The 18,742-nt window shown below is 40.5% G+C and overlaps 1 protein-coding gene across 1 annotated transcript; it reads right to left on the reverse strand.

The window, feature by feature from the left end:
* Nucleotides 1-487: 487 nt before the first annotated feature.
* eloa (elongin A) lies at nucleotides 488-17,313 on the reverse strand. Its single transcript, XM_085346645.1, has 12 exons — nucleotides 17,221-17,313; nucleotides 11,511-11,567; nucleotides 11,216-11,328; nucleotides 10,483-11,018; nucleotides 8,113-8,441; nucleotides 5,838-5,949; nucleotides 5,179-5,331; nucleotides 4,315-4,412; nucleotides 3,373-3,553; nucleotides 3,081-3,210; nucleotides 2,752-2,894; nucleotides 488-2,654 (listed from the first exon to the last, which is right to left on the reverse strand). The coding sequence occupies exons 1-12, from the start codon at nucleotides 17,290-17,292 to the stop codon at nucleotides 2,593-2,595; spliced, it is 1,986 nt and encodes a 661-aa protein (XP_085202771.1). The 5' UTR covers nucleotides 17,293-17,313; the 3' UTR covers nucleotides 488-2,592.
* Between the last annotated feature and the right edge of the window lie 1,429 nt (nucleotides 17,314-18,742).

The raw sequence follows: 18,742 nt of genomic DNA on the forward strand, positions 1-18,742 counted from the left end.
ATTGGCTCACGAGTCTTACCACCAAACGCCGGCAGTGTCGCAAACTGTTTACAAGTGTCACATAAAAATAAAAGCGACATGAGCATAAAGCAAAATGTACAAAAACCTGGATTTAATGATGTCCTCATATCAAAAACACGTTCATTACAAGGAATCTGGAAAAGTTATGTGTAAAAGAAAGTGACTATTATACAGGTTAAAAACAAAAATAAAGGAGGCTCCTGCTTCAGTTTTTTTAATAGCTGTTAAAAAAAACGTTTCTGTCTCTCATTTATTTAATCACGTTGAGCCCTGTAAAACGCTCAGCGATTGCTGAACTACTAAAAGTGATGCTGGCCGTTAAGAATAATAACCGTAGAAAAAAATATACAGATATTATTATGTTAATAATATAAGGTAGTTTTGGTAAGATGGATCACTTCTATAAACCTCCTGCACTGCAGACTTTCTGAGTGACAAAGAGACCCACACAAACAGCTTCAGGGAAAAAAGTCAATTTTAATAAAAATGACCATATAACATTTATTAAAATCTAATAAAATTACAATTTGTAATCTACTTCCATTCAGGCCCATGTTGTGGGGTGCCAGGTCCCAGTGTTGAAAATAAATACATTTCATCATCATCATCATGGACTGCAGCTGCAGACAACTTATGGTTCTCTTTCCAAATCTCCCCTCACTCAGTTTGTCACAGTGAAGCAGATAAAAACAGGGAAGCACACATTCGACAGCAGGGAAACATGAATTGAAGCCACAGGAGGGTTAAAGTAAGTCTACGACGCCGCACGCTCTGCTGTGCTTTCATCTTAGCCAAACACATTTTTTTTTAAATGCACCAGGCAAAACATGATTAAAGTCCCCCACCATCCAGCTGATGTCTCGGGTGTCGGGACGTCCACGGTGCATGCGATTAAGAGACAAAACAAGAGTAAAAGTGTAAAAGTTTCCCACTGTAGTGTATCATTTGGTCATAGGGGAAACAACAGCTGACTGTTTTTAAAATAAGAGTCCTTTTTCTGTCCCTTACAAGGAAAAGATTCGCACTTTGGGAAATATGCTCATTACTAGTTTGATTAGAAGACAGATAAAACTATCATCTTTCATATGATAAATATGAACCGCTTGGCTTGGCACAAAGACAGGAAACAAGGGAGAAAAACAAACGTTTAAGTTCATTGTTTAACAAATGTAATCTCTTTAATTGTTATGAAAAGAGAAAATCAAGCATAAATATTAACATTTTGCATGTCAAGTCTATCGTTTCTGACCAGATGGGGAGCTTTTGCGGAAATGCTACTTTGTTCAAATGTCCCCCCCCATTATTATTATTATTATTATTATTATTATTATTATTATTATTATTATTATTATTATTATTTATGAAAGGAAAACTTGATTCAGTTATTGACTGCATTAAGGTTGAGCCCTTGATGCTCAATGTCTGGTCACAGCAGTAAAAATACTGCACTTATGCTATAAATGTGAAAATCCTAGGTGAGTTTCTTCTTGAGTTATCACATTCATACACTTGACCTCTAGCCCTGACCTTGAGGTCGAGGTCACTGAGATTTTTAGTAGATGCACCGATGCTATCAATTTCAAAATCCTACGCTGCCCTCCCTGCCACCCAAGTGATGACAGTACACTGTCAGCCTTTTACAGGCGAGGGGTTAAAAAAAATGAAAATTTGAAACAAATTGATTAGTGCAATTAGTCACAGACTGTATATAAAAGCTGGATGTGGCCATCACGACATCACCCACTGGTTAGTGCAGCACTGAGTTGAGAGTTTTAAAACTCGGGTGGCTAACATAGTGACTTGGCCACCCACAAATAATTTAAATTATTTAGCAAAAATAATTTACAGCATTAACTTTATTTTTCATTGATTAAGACTTAAAATTAGCAGCTGAGTCCATAAACTCTTCAGGAAAATGTTAACTGAGTTTACGGATCACATTAGAAGAATTTACTCATGGACTTCTATACAATATAATTTCAGAGACGCCCCCTACTGGCCATTAGAAAGAATGCAGGTTTGAGGCAAATTTTTTAAAAAGTCACAAATTTTTTGTGCACGTTTTGGCTGTGTACAAATGTACATGTTAATTAATGACAATTAAAGGTTCTGCTGGGGCTGATTTTGTTACAGCTGAAAACGAGCTGCTCCCCTCTTTCCAGTCTTTGTGCTGCCGGAGAAAGCGATAGAAAAATCCTCTAATCTAACCTCGCAGCAAGAATTCCCCCAAAAACTCTTTCTTTAAAAACCGTCTCCTGGAAAACATGATTCAGTAACAGACTGACTGTGTTTGTGTGTGTCCTTCTACCATGTGTACCATCGTTTAGGATTTAAATACTTAATTTAAGACCCGCAAAACAGACGTCACCACAGAAAAAAAAAACATCAACCCACCCCCACAAAAAAAAAAAACAAAGAAAAAAAAGGAAGTTAACCATTTTTCCACAAATACTGCAAAGTTCATGTGATGTTTGCGGGGCTGAAAGTGTGCGCGCAGGGTTGGAGGGTCTCCAGTCCAATTCCGCTACACTGTAATTAAAATCACATAAAATACATTCAGTCTCTTTCACACTACCGGCGGGAGAATCTGTTCTTGAATGCTTTGATAGTTTTGGCCATCATGGGGGCGATTTCTGTGGGGAAGAAGGAAACAGGAAGAAGTGATTTGTTAGATTAAAAGACACACACAGAAAAAAAGAAATCCTCAATGGTGCCTTCAGCAAGACTTACTTTTGACTTGAGGTTTTTCCCGGGCGGCGTGTCCTACTCCACTCGGTGCAGAGAAGCGGGATGAACCAGCGGGAGGAGGGTTGTTTTGGGAGGAAGACGACTGGCTTGATTCTCCGGAGTAGTCAGTGGTAGCCGGTCTTATTCTGAAGGACACAGGAAGAAAGCCACTGTGGTGAATATTAAAAAAAAACCCTACACAGCTCTGTCTGCAGCCGTGTGCATCGATAGAGAAGATCTTCCTCCTCGTGATTTGAAACTCAGTCTGTGATATTTATCAGGAAATCTCTAAACATCCTCTCAGTTTCTCCCTGATCTTATTCTGTACTCACTTGATAGGAGCTGCAGCTGCTGTGGAGCTGGCTGTCGAACCACTGGTGGTTCCAAACTTCTCCTGTCGGCGGCGAACATCACGGGGCGGCTTGGCGGCAGAGTTTACGTACGCCATCTTAACCTGACGTCCTGTTAGAGGAAACAACACTCTCGGTCAAACACTCAACAGCCTTAAAAATATTTAAAAAACCATCATGAATCATAACTACAGAAACAAACAGAAAATCCCAAAATGCTTTTTCTTTGTGCTTTATGTGTCGATTTATACAAAACTGCAAAAGCTCGTCCCACCTTTGGGTTTGTTGGCATGCGCAGACGTGATATTCTGTGTGAGCATCCTTAGTCGCTCCTCGCGCTCGTCGTGCAGCCTCAGGTACAACTCCCTCCATGACTCGTACTCCTGCGGAGACTCCCGCTTGAAGTCGCGCCGACAGTGACGCATCCACAGCTCGTCCGATTCCTCCGTGAACCACTAAAAGGAGGCGAGAAGAATCTTCAAAAAGGGATGTATGCCCATATTTCTCATGACAAAAAGTGACATTAATACAACTTTCTCAACATCCAAACTTTATATTTTATAATATTTTCTGGAAAGCTGTAAACTTGCGCCAGACAGAAAAGATGGAGACAAAGAGGAAGGCGACCGACTTTAATGACGAATATGAACTTTAATGATGAATAACTGCTCTGCTTGTAAAAGTGTTACATGTGTAGCAGCCATTCAGAGTTCATCCTCCTAAGTTTCATAAAATACAGCTTGATAGTTTTTAACAAAGTTTGGAAAAAGAAAGCAAATGATGCTAAAAGATTTATCCACCTTATATTTCTATTGTGAAAACAAAACTTTTGCAGTTTGTGCAAATTAATTCTATTTCAGTGGAATAAAATAAGAAGTGAAAATTCTCTAGATTTTTCACTTCTTATAAAAACACCGGTGGCCACCAATGCTAGCACTCAGCCTCCTAGTAGATACACCTATGATATCAATCTGAAACTCTTACATCGCCTCGTTCTCGAGTTATCGCATTCACAAACCTGGGTGTCCACGCCGCTCACCTACCGGTACAACGGGGTGACAAAAATATCCCATCAGTCTTTTATGGCTGAAGGATAAAAATCAAAGAGGTCAATGTGGACGTTTTAGCTATTTTTGTGGCTACATTTTTCGATTCCACGCTCCTTCCTCAGATTAAGCTTTAAGATTAAAAGTTTCACTGAAGTCTGACATGTTACCTGGTTGCTCTGCTCGATGCGGTACAGCTGCTCTGGGGTACATCTCTCCAGAACCGGCTCCAGGATATCGAACGGCACTCCTCCCACCTCAGCGATCGCTGAAAGAGCAGAGAGGCATCGTCAGGGTGGGATTACACTTTGTTCATGTGCATGCACAGTTGCAGACCGTAGACACGTTCCTATTCGACAACACAAAAAGCAGTTGGGTGGAGTTCAGGCGAGGACCACATTTGAGTAGATACTGACTTTGAAAGACTGTGGAGACTTTCTGCTGTACTTTTATCCTTTGTTGTGAACTCTGATCACCTGGTACTTACACAGACCATCACAGTGAGTGAAGAGCAAAACAATAGCACCTTCAAGGCTATGAAATTGCCCCCACGCTATTCATGAACTTAGTCTCCGGCAAGGTTATTAGAGTTATCGTAAAGAGAAAGAGAAACTAAACTTCTCAATACACAAAAGCTAACCCTGATCTGAAACTGTACCGACTCCAAAATCTATTCTGTTCAAGGTGGGCCCAGACCTACATTGCTAAAATTATCCTGCAAATCAGTCCATCACTATCTGAGTAATCCTGCTAACAATCAGGGAAACAGATCAAACCAATCACATGCGTCTGTGATGAAACTAAAAACTAAAACGTAAAATCCTGCAGTTGTTTAAAAGCAGCAGGCAGAGAAATAAAAGTAAAACACAGAAATTAAACTTCAAAAACGACATGCTATACTACACTTTAGATAAAATTAAACTCCTCTCATCAGCTTTAATATTCATGGTCAAACTCCGTGGCATCATCAGGCCCTTGTTGCCCCCTGCAGGGAGGCTCAGAGACTGAGAGAGAAATACTGCATATCCACTCACAGTCGATGTTGTTCTGCAGGACACGGATGCATTGCTCGTACAGCGTCATCATCTTGGGCAGGTAGGCGGTCTTCGATCCTGAGTAGACCACCATCTTGGAGTTAAACCGCTTCCCCGTGAAGCCTGCATCATCCTCTTCATTGCACACAGGAACTGAAAGTGAAGCGAGCGAACGTCAGAGTGAGCCTGAATGTAGAGGATGAGGAAGAATGTTTGCAGATATGCTGATGCTGGCAAGAAAATCCAGATCAGATCGCAATGTGCACGAATGTGAGAAATCGCTCGCAGGTACATGTGTGACCTGATTCAGAAGTGCAAAGATACAGAATGAGGAAAAAAAGTCTAGAAAGCATCTGTCATTCAGTCAGAAGCGGTTCCTCTCTTCACCTGCTCCTCAGCCACAACTGCACTCAAGTTTCTGCATGAAGTGAGACGTTATGTCACAAAGTTAACTAAAAGTATTTGTTTCTAAGTTATAACAACAACCACTTAAAAAAAGAAAGAAAACATTTTAAGGCGCTTAATTTATGCACAAATACAGGCACAGAAAGACTCATGGAAGGGTTCACCTTTTTGATGCCAGAGTTTGGTGTTCTCATAGCAGTTAAACGAGAAATAACATAATGAAAAAGTTTTGATATTGGGGGCGAGGGCCTTACCTTTGCGTCTCTGAGGGGACAGCGGTGTGATGTCAATGGAGGGCAGAGGTCTGTAATTGGGCTGAATCGCTGGCAGCTGGATTTCAGGAACAGTCGGCACAGCTTCGTAAACCTACAACAAGATAAGAAACACTTTATTTATCCCAAAAGATGGGAAATGACTTATAGCAGCCAAATAATCAGAAACAACTCATTATTTGTCTGAAACTATCATAAAGGTAACAACAGCTCAGAAAGGTAAAGTAGGGTATCAATTAAACAAAAAATAAAAACAAAAGTCAAGACCTCAATAAAAGAAAATCTAAATATGACAGAAGAAGAAGCACAACTCTAAAATGAATGCTGGTCCTGGGGTATGAGATGGATACTAAACCTGCACAGTAACTGGATGCAGTGATGTGGAAACAGCTCATCAAAGTGAGGGATTTACTCAGAAAGAGAAGAGTTCAACAAGTTCAAGATTTGGCCAATCCCCCGTTTAAGGTCGTCTTCTTGTTCACATTCAGATGGTTTCACGAGCTGCTCTTTATCCTTTTGCTTTTGTAAAACATCCACTTTGTTTTTATTTTGGGGAAATAGATGAACTCATAGGGAGGTAGGAGGTAAAGATTGTGTTTGTGTGGCCAAGAGTTTCCACAGTTAAGGTCATTTCTGCTAAACCTTCTCTCTCAAACAATCAAGAACATTTCAGTCTGACAAACTCATGTTGCAGAACCTTGTGAATGTCAGTAAAACACAACAGCATCCCCCTGGTTGTGCTGCTGACCTGATGCTCTGACGTCAAGCTTTTAAACTGAACGCTTTCATTGGAAACTGCTTTATTCCAGCTGGAGACCCAGCTTTCAACTGTTGCAGCCGATACCTTCCTCTCACTGTCCCTGCTGAAGGTTCCTTCCTTTAATTAAAAATGGAGTTCTTCCTCCCCACTTTCACCAAGTGTCTGTTTTTCGAAGATTGACTTATTTATCGAGTTTTCATTCTAATAACATAGGGTCGTTATAATATAAAAGCACCCTGAGGTGACTTATTGAGAATTGATGCTATATAAATAAGTTTGAAATGAATCGTATTAATATTGTCCAACATTTGACACTTGCACAAGATGCTTTTGACACTCTTATTTGTTTATGTTGAATATGAAGCTCTTCCAGTACACGGTTAGTTCAGCATAGCATAAACATGGACTGACCTTTGTTTGCATTTCTCTGCTTTATCATCTGTATTTCTCACAGTTGCATCATAATTTACAAAATGAGGAACATTTTTTATTAAATAAGACCTTAAACTAGCGGTTTAGGCCATAAATGAATCATTAAAGTGTTTACTGAAGTCATAAACCATGTGGGCTTATAGGTAATTTTCCCACAGAATTTTACAAAGTTAAACATGTTCTTGCAACCAGAGGAGTCGCACCCTGCTGGCTGTTATAATGAACAATGCAGGTTTAAAGCACTCCTGTGCAGGCCTCACGTTTCAGACCCGGAGGCCACACCTATGTTGTATCTGCAATCTGTGGTTGGTGTTTCTACTTTCTGCTTCTCTCTGCATCACCTTGACACCGGAGTTATCAACTGTTGCTAGGAAACAAAATCCCACAAGATAAAAGCAAAACTAAAGGCTAAAGGCATCTCACGGATCTGATGTTTTCACCAACATGACACCATCAGAGTTCTAACTGCAAAACCGACGGCAGCAAGCAGCAAGTTCTACAATCACTGCAGAGCCTTTAATGTCACAATGAGTGGATGAACCCTCTGCACTGTCGGTCTTTATCAATAAAGAGAAGGAACCCTACACAAATGTCAGCTGCAGTTTTCCTCACTGAAAAAACTCTGACAGCTGCAGAAGACGCTCACAGAGGGAGCTTGAGTTACGGCTCACTCCAAGGTTAGAAAAGTACGTTTACACCCTGAAAACTAAAGCTGAGTCATCGGTTTAAACACTGACTCATGCTTGAAATTAAAAAAATGCTCATCGATGCTATCAGAAATCTGCTCTGGGTCATTTTCTTCTACTCTCCAAGTCATCCGCCTTGAGGCGACTTTTGTTGTGATTTGGCGCTATATAAATAAAATTGAATTGAATTGAATCCTTAAGGACGATTTAACACCTGTTAGAGGTCTAGTTTTACCTTTTCACAGTGTTAAGCAGGAGTTTCTTTACAATAGCTGAACAGATCATGGCATCGCACAGACCTGACAGATTTCCCCATTTTGCTTATTTTCTATGTTGGTTAAATAAAAAGATAAATAACATGTTTAAAAACAGTCGGTACCTCCTTGCTTCTCGATGGCGTCGTCACCGCTGTCCCCGAATGCGTCCTCTTGGTACTCTGAGCGCCGTTTGCCTTGCGCGCTTTGGAAGAAGAAGAGGACGAAGAGGAGGATGCAGGTGGAGGTGTTCGTGTGCGATGGGAAGACGACGTTGACGAGGAGGAGTGAGACGGCCGACTGTGCGATGAAGATGAAGCTGACGGTGTCTTCTTTTTCTTCTTCACAGACGTCGGGGCGTCGTATGTGAGGAAGGACTCGAAGGACATGGTGGGCACCTCGAAGTCCTCTTCTTCCTCCTTAGGTGGAGAGTCCTTCGGCACTCGTGGTCGCCCTAAAAGATGAAGATCATAATTTATTATACTGCATTAATTTCTCTTAAAATATTCAACAAATGACAAATATAAAACAAAGACTTTAATCCAGGATTTTATTTTGGATTTATGGACATCAGCACTTTTATAAGAGTAGAATTTAAGGCAGGAAGCAAAGAAATCAGAAATCTTGTCTGGAGGTTCAAGCCACAATCGGAACGACGTAGTAGCCTATCTGGCTAACGGTGCAGCACAATTCACATGTTACTGCTCACAAAACAACAAATATGACCTGGACCTTTGAGCACAATGTCTGTGAAGACCCATTAGGTGACCACTCTGTGTAAACTAGATTCAAACCTGAGGAGGAGGAGTGATTCTTGTGAACGGACAGACAGACGGGTGCCTCGCCACAGCATAAGCGTTTCTATTTTATTGGCCAGATGAGCTAAAAACCGAGAGGTGCATGACAAACTGACATAACCATAATTTTTTGTACGCACTGCCATTTGCAAGAGCACCAACAGTGACATCACCAACACCGACACGCCTGAATACCTCACCTAAGAGGCGTCCAGGAAGCGTCCCAGTCAGATGCCTAAACCACCTCATCTTGCTCCTGTCGATGTGGAGGAACAGCGTCTCCTTGTCCGATCTCTAACGTAGAGCCCAGGCATCCTTTAGATGAAACTCATTTCTGCTGATTGCATCAACGATCATCACTATAGGTGAGGGTGAGGACGCAGACTGACCAATAAATCGACACACTCCGTTCCCTCCAGCACAACGGACCGTTACAGCCTCCTCATAAGTGAAGTTTTAATTATTATTACATTATAAAAATTGTTAACTCCTAATTACTAGTGACTAACTAATTACTCAATCACCAAACAACACACACTCCTCTTCTGATTCACACATGCATGCTGTGGTTAATGAACCAAACAAGAAAACAGTTTGAAAATTTCACTTTGTCACTTCCTGTCAGAGGAGTTTCTCGTGCTGTTTCTACGATCGCTCAGTTCCTCAGAACAGGAAGTCACTCTGTGTTGTGGCCATATTTCTTGATCCAAGCTGATAAAACACACACAACCTTCCTGTTGCACAGAGCTGCACAAATGACCACACAATGATTGCCTTTAACCTTCTATAGTAATTGTTTTGGCTGTGGTATAAGTACCAGAAATCAAGAGTTAAATGACAGAAAGAAGATTATTTAAGTGCCCCTAAATCTCACGGCTTATTTCCTTCATAGCAAAGTAAAATATTACACAGTACAACAAGAAGATGATTATCTTTCAGTAAGACATTTATGGGCTTTTAGTGAGGAGAAGATGGTGTAGTTATAGTTTAAATTGTTATTCAGGCTACATGTAACAAATTAATTCTGACATGTTTGGTATCTTTAGATAAACTGGGATCTTGAGTGGAACATGAAAATTTTTTTCTGTGAACCTGATATTTGACTGCAGTCTTTTAAAGATTAAAAAGACTGGTCAACTGCTTTTAAAAGGTTAATTTGTTATTCAAATGAGACTCGAGTGATGCAGTCACCTGTATGCGCCCACAAGCAAGGCAACAGGAAGTTGTCTCAGCGAGCTGCAGATGTTTTGATTTTAAACTGTTTTAAAGTCCTCATAATTCTGCAGATGTTTTTTTCTTCTGTTATCTTTAGATTAACCACTGCTATCAGTTACTCGAGCAGCTGGTTATTGTTACCTGTAGTGGTTGGGGGCAGCTGCCTACATAGGCAGGGGCTGTAGCTCTTGTGAATTTTATTAATAAAGCGCCAAATAACAAAAACAGTCGCCTCAAGGCGCTTTATATTGTAAGGTGGACCCTACAACAATACATACAGAGAAAAAGCCAACAATCATATGACCCCCTATGAGCAAACACTTTAATGACAGGGGGAAGGAAAAACTCCCTTTTAACAGAAGAGAACCCTCCAGGAGAACCGAGCTCAGGGAGGGGCGGCCATCTGCTGCGACCGGTAGGAAGACAGGACAAAAGACATGCTGTGGAAGAGAGATCGAGATTAATAACAAGTATCGAACTCACCTTCATCTCCTCCTTTCTTCTTCTCCTCCTTCCTGCTGTCATGCGTGGTTGACTTCTTGCTGTGTTTGGCAGCCTTCTGTACCGGACTCTGATGTCTCTCTCGGTCTCCGCTTCGCTTCTTCCCCTGACTTCCTCCGCCTTCTCTATCGCTATTCGTCTGTGCGTGGCGTTGCCGCCGCTCCTCGTCTCGGTTTCGGTCGCTGTGGTGGTTCTTGCTCGGCTCCTTGTTTGGTTTGGTGTGGCGGACGTCTTTGCGGGAAACAGGGGGAGGAGGTGGTGGCGGGCTGGGTTCAGGTTCGGGCTCAGGGCTTTCGTATTCGTCTGAGTGATACCCTCCTCGCTGTGGGGGACTGTACTGGTCGTGCTGAGGAGGTGAGGGCGAATAGTTGGTGTGGTAACCTCTTTCCTCCTCTTCCTCCTCTACGTAGGAGCGGTCTTCCTCAGGCGAGGGCTCTCGGGGACGTTTATGGTCTCCTCTGCCGCTCGCGTCATGGCCTCGAGCCTGTGTGTGAGATCTGGAGCCGTGGCTGTTGGGTCTGAGGAAGAAAGATGGAGACAGAACTCAGTTTTTGCAGATGACGCCATTTAATTTTGGGGTTTTATTTTGAAGGTTTGGATCTTCTGTCCTGAAAAGTCATCGTTACATACGACCATTGCAGAAAGAGAGCACACAGCGTACAGACACATGAGAGCTAAAGTCATGCATGTCGAGGCAGAGGTGTGCAGCCGATACCTGTCTCCAGACTGAGGAACCAGTTTCTTCCATTTGGCTACGAGATTTTTTGCCACCTCTCCAGCTAATTCGTGTTTCCTGAAGGAGTTCACAGCCTTTCCCACTCCAGTTTCCTACGAGAGAAATTCCCAGATTTAACAGTCATGCTTTGGCAGCTCCAGGCAAGCGATTTAACTGGTCAGAAACAAGTTCAGGAGGGAAGCTGTCAACTTGCTGTCCCACTCATTTATCTAGAATATTTTCCCTCTGATTTTTGCATCGACAGTTTGGAGGTGATGAAGCAACACATCCTTACCACCAATATGTCCACAGTCATAGGAAGCTCCCCGAGTCTTTTCAGAGTCTTCAGCAGCTGAAATAAAAAGAAAGGAAAAACAAAAATGTATCATTTGGAGAAAGAGTCCCGATTCCACCACAGAGCCTTTCCTTATTTTATGTTACAGTGATGGTTGTTCATATTAGACGAAGCCAAAGACTCAAATACTGCAGACGTGACCACCTGTTCTTCAAACCTTTTGTTTGTGAGATACAGTCAATCACAAGAAAGTTGGACTTAAGGGAGACAGAGTGTAAGATAAATTATTTTGAATCAAGAACCGTGTAAAAGCTACTCTGGTTGAGTCCAACAATAAAAATATAGAGCTGAAATTAAGCAGAATGAGTTTGTTTAAATTTATTTTCCTAAAACAGTTACTGAAGCTGCTGTTTTGGTAAATATTACTGTTGAGCCCCCGAAAGGTGACAGAGGAGATTATTCCTGCCTTTGTTTTAATCCACATGAAGAGTTGGCGTGTTGGTGTTGTACAGTTAAAGGAATAACCTGATGCTGCATTTAGTGCTCGTTACATGAGGGTTGGGCTCTGCTGGTCGTGAGCTCAGCCTGATACTGAACACGTGAAGATATGATGATTATCGCTGTGACTTTGGCTGCTGCTGTGCTTCATGCTTTGCAGTGGAAAAGTCCAGCAGATCCATTTGAACCTGAGGTGCTTCTATGACACACAGCAGCAGCCCAGGCTGGATTTCCACCAGCTCACGCTGCGCCTGTTTATCAGCTACAACTGTTAACTTTACTAAAGCTTCTAATTAGCCCACTGTTACTGTTTTCACACATAAAACCTGCTTTAAAATTTTCAAAAACTTTGAGAGCTCATCCTCAACTAACCTGGTCCCAACTAGCCCAGTGAATGGCTTTGGACAGTGAACACTGTGAGGTGTGAGGACTAAAAATGGAAAGACCACAAACTTTATTATTTTGTACTAAAATACACATAAGACAGCTAATTAAATGTATTTAGAACTTCTTTACGTTAAAATAAAGGCGGATTTTTATATAGCTGTATAAGTGGTCTGACCCACGTGATATTAAATTGAGCTGTAGTGTGGCCCGCCTGACACCTGTGGTTTAAACATATACACAAGTGTTTCATAAAAACAATCCTTATAAGGAATTGTAACAACAGCAGTAAATTTGCTGGGACTGTTGTGGCCTGTTAACAGGTGACTGCTAGGCAACATAATGTAATCGTAGCATGATACAGATAAGAACCTTCAGAGGCCTAAATTTGCATCCACACTGGAAGAGATTTGCTCGTCTTGTGTCGCTTTTTAATGTATAATGTATTTACTAGCAGTCTAAAATTCTTTGGCACTGGTTTGGCATTGACCATGTGAGGAATTTCTTATGAGCATATACAAGAGCTAAAGTTTGTGGGGGTTTTGTCTTTGTACACTTTTGTCTTTTCATTTTATTTCCCAGTAAAAACAGAGGATTCAGATGCTAATCATCTTTAGGTTTCAGCAGGGATGCATCCACACAACACCTCCTTTTGAGACTCAGCAGAGCCAATTAAAATGTGGGACACTGTCTGAATACCTTAGATGGGTGGAGGGCTGATATGCTGTACAGGCCCAGGTAAAAAGTAGGACATGCGGTCACCCTTAATATAACATACACTGGAATGAGTGCATCTGGATAATGAGTAAAGAATCATGGGTGATGAATTTTTATTCATACATTTGTGCGGTTTCCTGTTATTTTGTCATAGTGAATAAGAAAAACATAAAATGAAGAAGCAGGGTATATTTCCTGTGCCAATTTGAAATATTTATTCTTAACTTTTCTCTTTAACGTCTGCAGAGTCTTCACAAGTAACACGAGATGATTTACCCTTTTGTGCTTGCCTTAAAAATGTCCCGCACTATTTCTAGTTTAAATAAAGGTCGACACATTTACAGATGGATCCCTACTGAAACCCAAAGATGTTATCCCATAGAACGGCAGCTGTAATAACAGTCTGAACACTGAACACAACCATTCAACGACTGCAAAACCAACTAAAACATCTCAAAAACATTTCATTTAAATTAAACACATTACATTAAAAAACAATAAACCGGGGAAGCTAGGGTAAACTCAAGGAAATTTTGAGCATTCAACAATTAATTTCCTACATTTCATGCCTCAATTTGCACTTTTTCCAAGATCAGTTTAGAAGGAAAAATAAAAAGGAAAAATCCTTTTTTTTTTTACATAAAGGATTTTTCCTTTATGTAAAGGAAAACACAGGAATCAGTTCAAAAGAATCTAAAATGAAATGCAATGAGACTCTAAGCTATTTTCAAATAATTATTCTCAATTTTTCTAATGTATCAATTTTTAAAACATTTTGTCGCCCATCAATATTTATTCTTCTGTTGTCTTTAGTTTGCCTGGTTCCTGACCAGTCAGACTGTAACGAGCTGACTGCTTTTGAGTCTTTGTATTTGGATCGGTAACCTCTTAAAATATTACTTTTCCATGTCTGAAATAAACTAACTCTCCATTTTCAACCTTTTCCATGTTCAGTAACAGATTCTGAGGTTTCAACCGAGCCTCTGGAGAAGACATAAGTCCTCTGCCCGAGGATTTCAAGGTACTGCTGCAAATGGTTCAAAAAAAAGTCTGAGATGTAGCTGAAGGCGACTACAGAGGGTCTTAAAGGCAATCGGTCTGTTACAGTCAGGCATGATGAGATAAAGGCAGGGATAAGATTCAGTGCGCCTTGATTACATGATTGCATTATTAGGTTTGCATTATTTGGGACCCAGTGGCAAGGCTTTGTGTTTTTGTTTGTCCTGCAAAGTCCGAGTCACTTAAACAACTGGTACATCACAATTCATTATATATTAAAACTGGAAAAGTAAACAGGGCGTTAAAGCAGATTTTCATGCATTTCCTCTCTGAGATTTTCTCGGTAGAGAGGCTCCATCTGCTCCGTGGACCTGCTTCATATGAAACTTGCAGCTGCTGCCTGACTCACACTATCTGCGCTCAGCTCTGCGCCATCACTGCTAAAGGATGAGGTGGCCTAACGTGGCAGAGCTGTTAGAAAACCTTTTCCCTCCTGATTTTTGCGTCTTCTTTTGCAGTTAAAGCTTCACTTGTGCAGCTTGTTTGTGCTCAGCAAACGCATCACACGCATCCACGCTGCTTTGTTACACACCAGCAGTAAACAAAGGCGAAGCCAAGAGGCCGTGTGTCACCATTTACACGCTTTTATCTCCAGTTTTCTTTAACAATAGACTCCGGGTTTGGACATGAGTAGGAGCCCAGCTCCAGTTAACCAGAATCGGGTAAATCTCAGAGGCCTGTCGCCGCTGAGCTGTCACTACTTTCTAACGTTAGCTAGCTGAACGGCTAACGAATGCTCTAGCTTCGAGTTTGGTTTTCGGGTAAAATATGTCGTGTTTGGTGCAGCTGCTCCGATAAAAGGCAGATAATAAATCCATATGTACTAACAACGAGCTGACAATCGTTACATTGAGCTGAAAATGTAGGGTTAAACAACTACGTTATAACAAGTTAAAACCCCTTAATTACTGTGACGTCCCACACGGTGCCTTCACAGGCTGTCGGAACACACTGAGATACTAAGAAACGACTGTGTTTGTGGTGACGCCCTTCTGAAATACTGTTGTTAAGATAAATTTAAAAAAAAGAAGATTACGTTAGACACAATAATAAATCACATAAATACGGTAAATGCCTCTCTACAATTTGAATTGATGCAATAACAGATAATGGTCATTTAGCAAGAAATACCCAGATATTGTCTTGTCCAAACTGGCCAAACGATTCAGCTAAACAGCCAAATAACATGCATTTACATTTTATTCAATCATTTGCATTTCAATTAAAGTCCCTAAAGGTCCCTGAAATATCAATTTAAACACTGCTACATAATTATGATTTACTAAATGATCAGCTTTTTATTTTTAATATATTTTAACTAGAGCCTGGCCGATCCCTTAGCCAATATCAGCTATTTGCAGTGTTTGAATCGGTGTCTGAATTTACAATGGTCAATAAATGAAAGTTAAGAAAGTAAAGAGATGGGAGAAACACCATTCAACCATATTATTAGTTGTGATGTTCCATAGTTTGTCCACCAGAGGGCGCTCTGCAGCTTCCCTGCTGGCAACAGGAGACAAATACAACAAACAAGTAAATAAATAATCAAACGTGGCTGATGTCAGGGAAATTTCTTTATGTTTTGTGTGTTTTAAAGATTAGAAATATCTAGATATATAAAAGAATATTGTATTTTTATCTAATCAGATATTGGTATCACTCACACTTTAAATTGAATGTATCCTATCTCTGAAATAAATCCCACAATTCTGTGGGCTACAGAGGGTCATGACATTTTCAGTTTATATAATCAATGTGTATGACTAATTTAAATAAGTTTAATTATATTACAATATATATTACAATATATAAATATATTACAATTACTTGCTATAACTGAAAATAAATGGTTGAAAAAAAAAAAGATTCAGATTTTAAAACATCCAGGGAGACGACAGGCTGTGTGAATTGTTCTTACTGTGATGAGGTAAGATTTAAAAATGCAGAGCTGTTTAGGGAATTTGGTGTTTTCTGCATGACACAGTAAAAAAAAAAAAATCACAAATATGAACGACACCATGCCAAAAGCTTTTGTTAATCTATTACTCAATAAGTTGCATTTTAGAAATGTGAAAATGTGTACGACTGGCACAGATGCAGCTTCTGTTAACAAGTAAATGACCTGATGCATGCTCAATCTTCCAGGTAATAAAATCCCTGAAAGTTGACTCTGTTAATCTGGATGTGGCGTTTTCAGTGGGAGAAATGTTTTGTCATTCAAGTGACTTTTTCAGTCTCTGCTTCACTGAGTGACTGAAGAACTCACTTGAATGAGTGACGAACTGTCATAAGCATTGTAGTGTTAAAACATGTTGAATTTCCTGACTGACAGACACCTGCCCCAATATCTACAGAGGACTGTCATTATAGGGACCTATAGAGTGAGTCTTCCTCAGTGGCCTAGTTAACAGCTGAAGCTGCAGCCTCACACATGAGTGAGAAATGGAAATCCTATTAGCTATATTGGTTTAAGGAGGCAAGAGTAACTGTTTATATACCAAACACATCAATGCCCAGAATCAGTGTCAGATTAGTGGCAGGTATGATTTCCCTGGTGTATACTTTCATTATCCCTATAATAAATTACACCCAAATCATAATCCCAAACATCTGTTGTACACAGCAACAGACAGTGGAGATATTTACAGTACAACTATGGTTTATATTATGATTTCAACATGTAGAAATGATGAGAAGTATTAGAAATGTGAACTGTTGATCTTATTCTCCTAATGTCTTTTTTAAATACTTTCTTTATCATACAGTTATCCCAATGCTAATTTAATACTCTGCAAATGAATTAGATTAGCATTGTGTTGCAAATAAAGCTGCCACTTCAGGAAACTGCTGATGCTTCATCATCACAGTCTGAACCGAGAAATGTGAGAAGACAGAGTCGGAGAGCGAGCCGTGAACGCAGCATTTAAAAAACGTTACGACTTTCTGGGAGCCGTCGCCGTGACCGCGGCTTCCTCACGTCTGTCGGTCACGTTTCGCGGAACGATCGGTGCTGACCACCAAATGTGTCCGTGTCGACCTGCTGGGCCGTTACCTTTCGGGGCTCCTGGTTCTCCTGGAGCCGGGACTGAAGTCTCTCCACTGTTTCCAGCAGTTCCTCCGCCATGTTTACTGCTGGTACCCTGTCGCCCGGAAACGGTTTGATCCAGACCGATCAGAGAAAGGGAAGAAACGAGGCGACTTCCGGTACCTGGGACGACGGAGTTTAAAAAATAAAAGCCCAGTGCCAGGAAGAAAAAAACAAAACAAAAACAAAACATAAGTCAAACGTAATTCAACACGTACATTCATTTAAGATGTAGAATTATTTATTTATTTTTTACCCCTTAATGATTTAAAAACAATCTGAAAGCAAAATAAACACAATAAAGTGAACTTACTATAAAAGTATTAGTTTGTTTTCCACAAAAAAAAAATGAACATAAAAAACTAAGCTTATGGTGTAAACTCACCCCATCTTATTCAGTTTGGCTACCATACCCCCAAACAGATTAAGCTTCACTAAAGTAACATAAAAAATGTTCATAAGCACAGACAAAGCAGAGATGCTGTCAACCACAGACTGACTGGAAGGGTCACTTTAAAACAAGAACACCTATTCATTGAATTCCTCTATCAACAATTGTTTCCAGGGGACCAGCTTCAACATTTCTGAATGCACTTGCATATACTGTAGCGTCTCCAGGAGCTTGTGTAAAAAGTCACAAATGTCTTCCACGTTAAATGTATTGGTATCACTGACTATGCGATAACTTGGAGCTGGATGTTTTCCTCAGAGTTATGTCATAAGATTCATTCCTAAAACTAGAGTGTTGGTTGACTTACAGTTAATTTATTCTTTTATACAAAGGAAAGCTACTTTCAGCTACCTCCTTATTCACAAAGGGTCACCACAGCAGTTAGCTTCACATGTTTGATTTGGCAGATTTTTTTTTTTTTGCACCAGTTGCCCTCCTGACATACGCCAAGAGGATATGTGTCTTTTCTTGGGATCAAACCAGGAGTCATTTGCTTGCTATGTGATATGTGAACCACTGCATTATCCAAGCATCTCATCAGGAATCACAAACCTGTAGCTGTCTGGTTTGTTTGGATTTGAATTGCTGATATTTATTGAGTGCATGTTTACGTGAGACAACACAGGTGATATTTTTATATGATGTCAATTCTGTGCATGACTCCAGTTGTCAGTTTTTGTTGCATTTAAATTCCAGGCACATTTATTACTATCCACTAAACACTAGACAACTTAATGTTTGCAGTAATCATAAACTAACTATTGAGCCATGCTAACCCTGTTTGCTGGTGTGAAAAAGCTGAGCAACAAACTAACAAAGAAAACAGACACACAAGAGAGAAGCCAAGTTTAACACCTGACACCCTGAGGTCCCAAAGGAGGGAGGGTGGTGAGAAGAGAGCAGGCCTGTTATGGATTCTATTCTAGGAGGGGAGGGGTGATGAGGGGGTGCCTGTATTTGGAAATGGAGGTGGATGCTGGAGAAGGGAAACGAAAGAGGAGGGTCTGAGGGGGGGTTGAATCATACGTTACAGCTTTG

The sequence above is a fragment of the Diplotaxodon limnothrissa genome, linkage group LG22, assembly GCF_057381915.1.
Source record: "Diplotaxodon limnothrissa isolate DT_005_m linkage group LG22, D_limnothrissa_male_GT1.1, whole genome shotgun sequence".
NCBI lineage: Eukaryota > Metazoa > Chordata > Actinopteri > Cichliformes > Cichlidae > Diplotaxodon > Diplotaxodon limnothrissa.

What these genes read in the sequence shown, in the direction of transcription:
- eloa (XM_085346645.1), bottom strand. Translation starts at nt 17,292, where the DNA reads ATGGCGGAGGAACTGCTGGAAACAGTGGAGAGACTTCAGTCCCGGCTC. An exon ending in AGAACCAGGAGCCCCGAAAG is followed by an intron (nt 11,568 to 17,220) that starts GTAACGGCCCAG and finishes TTTTTATTTCAG; the next exon opens with CTGCTGAAGACTCTGAAAAG. An exon ending in GTCCCCTCAGAGACGCAAAG is followed by an intron (nt 5,332 to 5,837) that starts GTAAGGCCCTCG and finishes CTTCACTTTCAG; the next exon opens with TTCCTGTGTGCAATGAAGAG.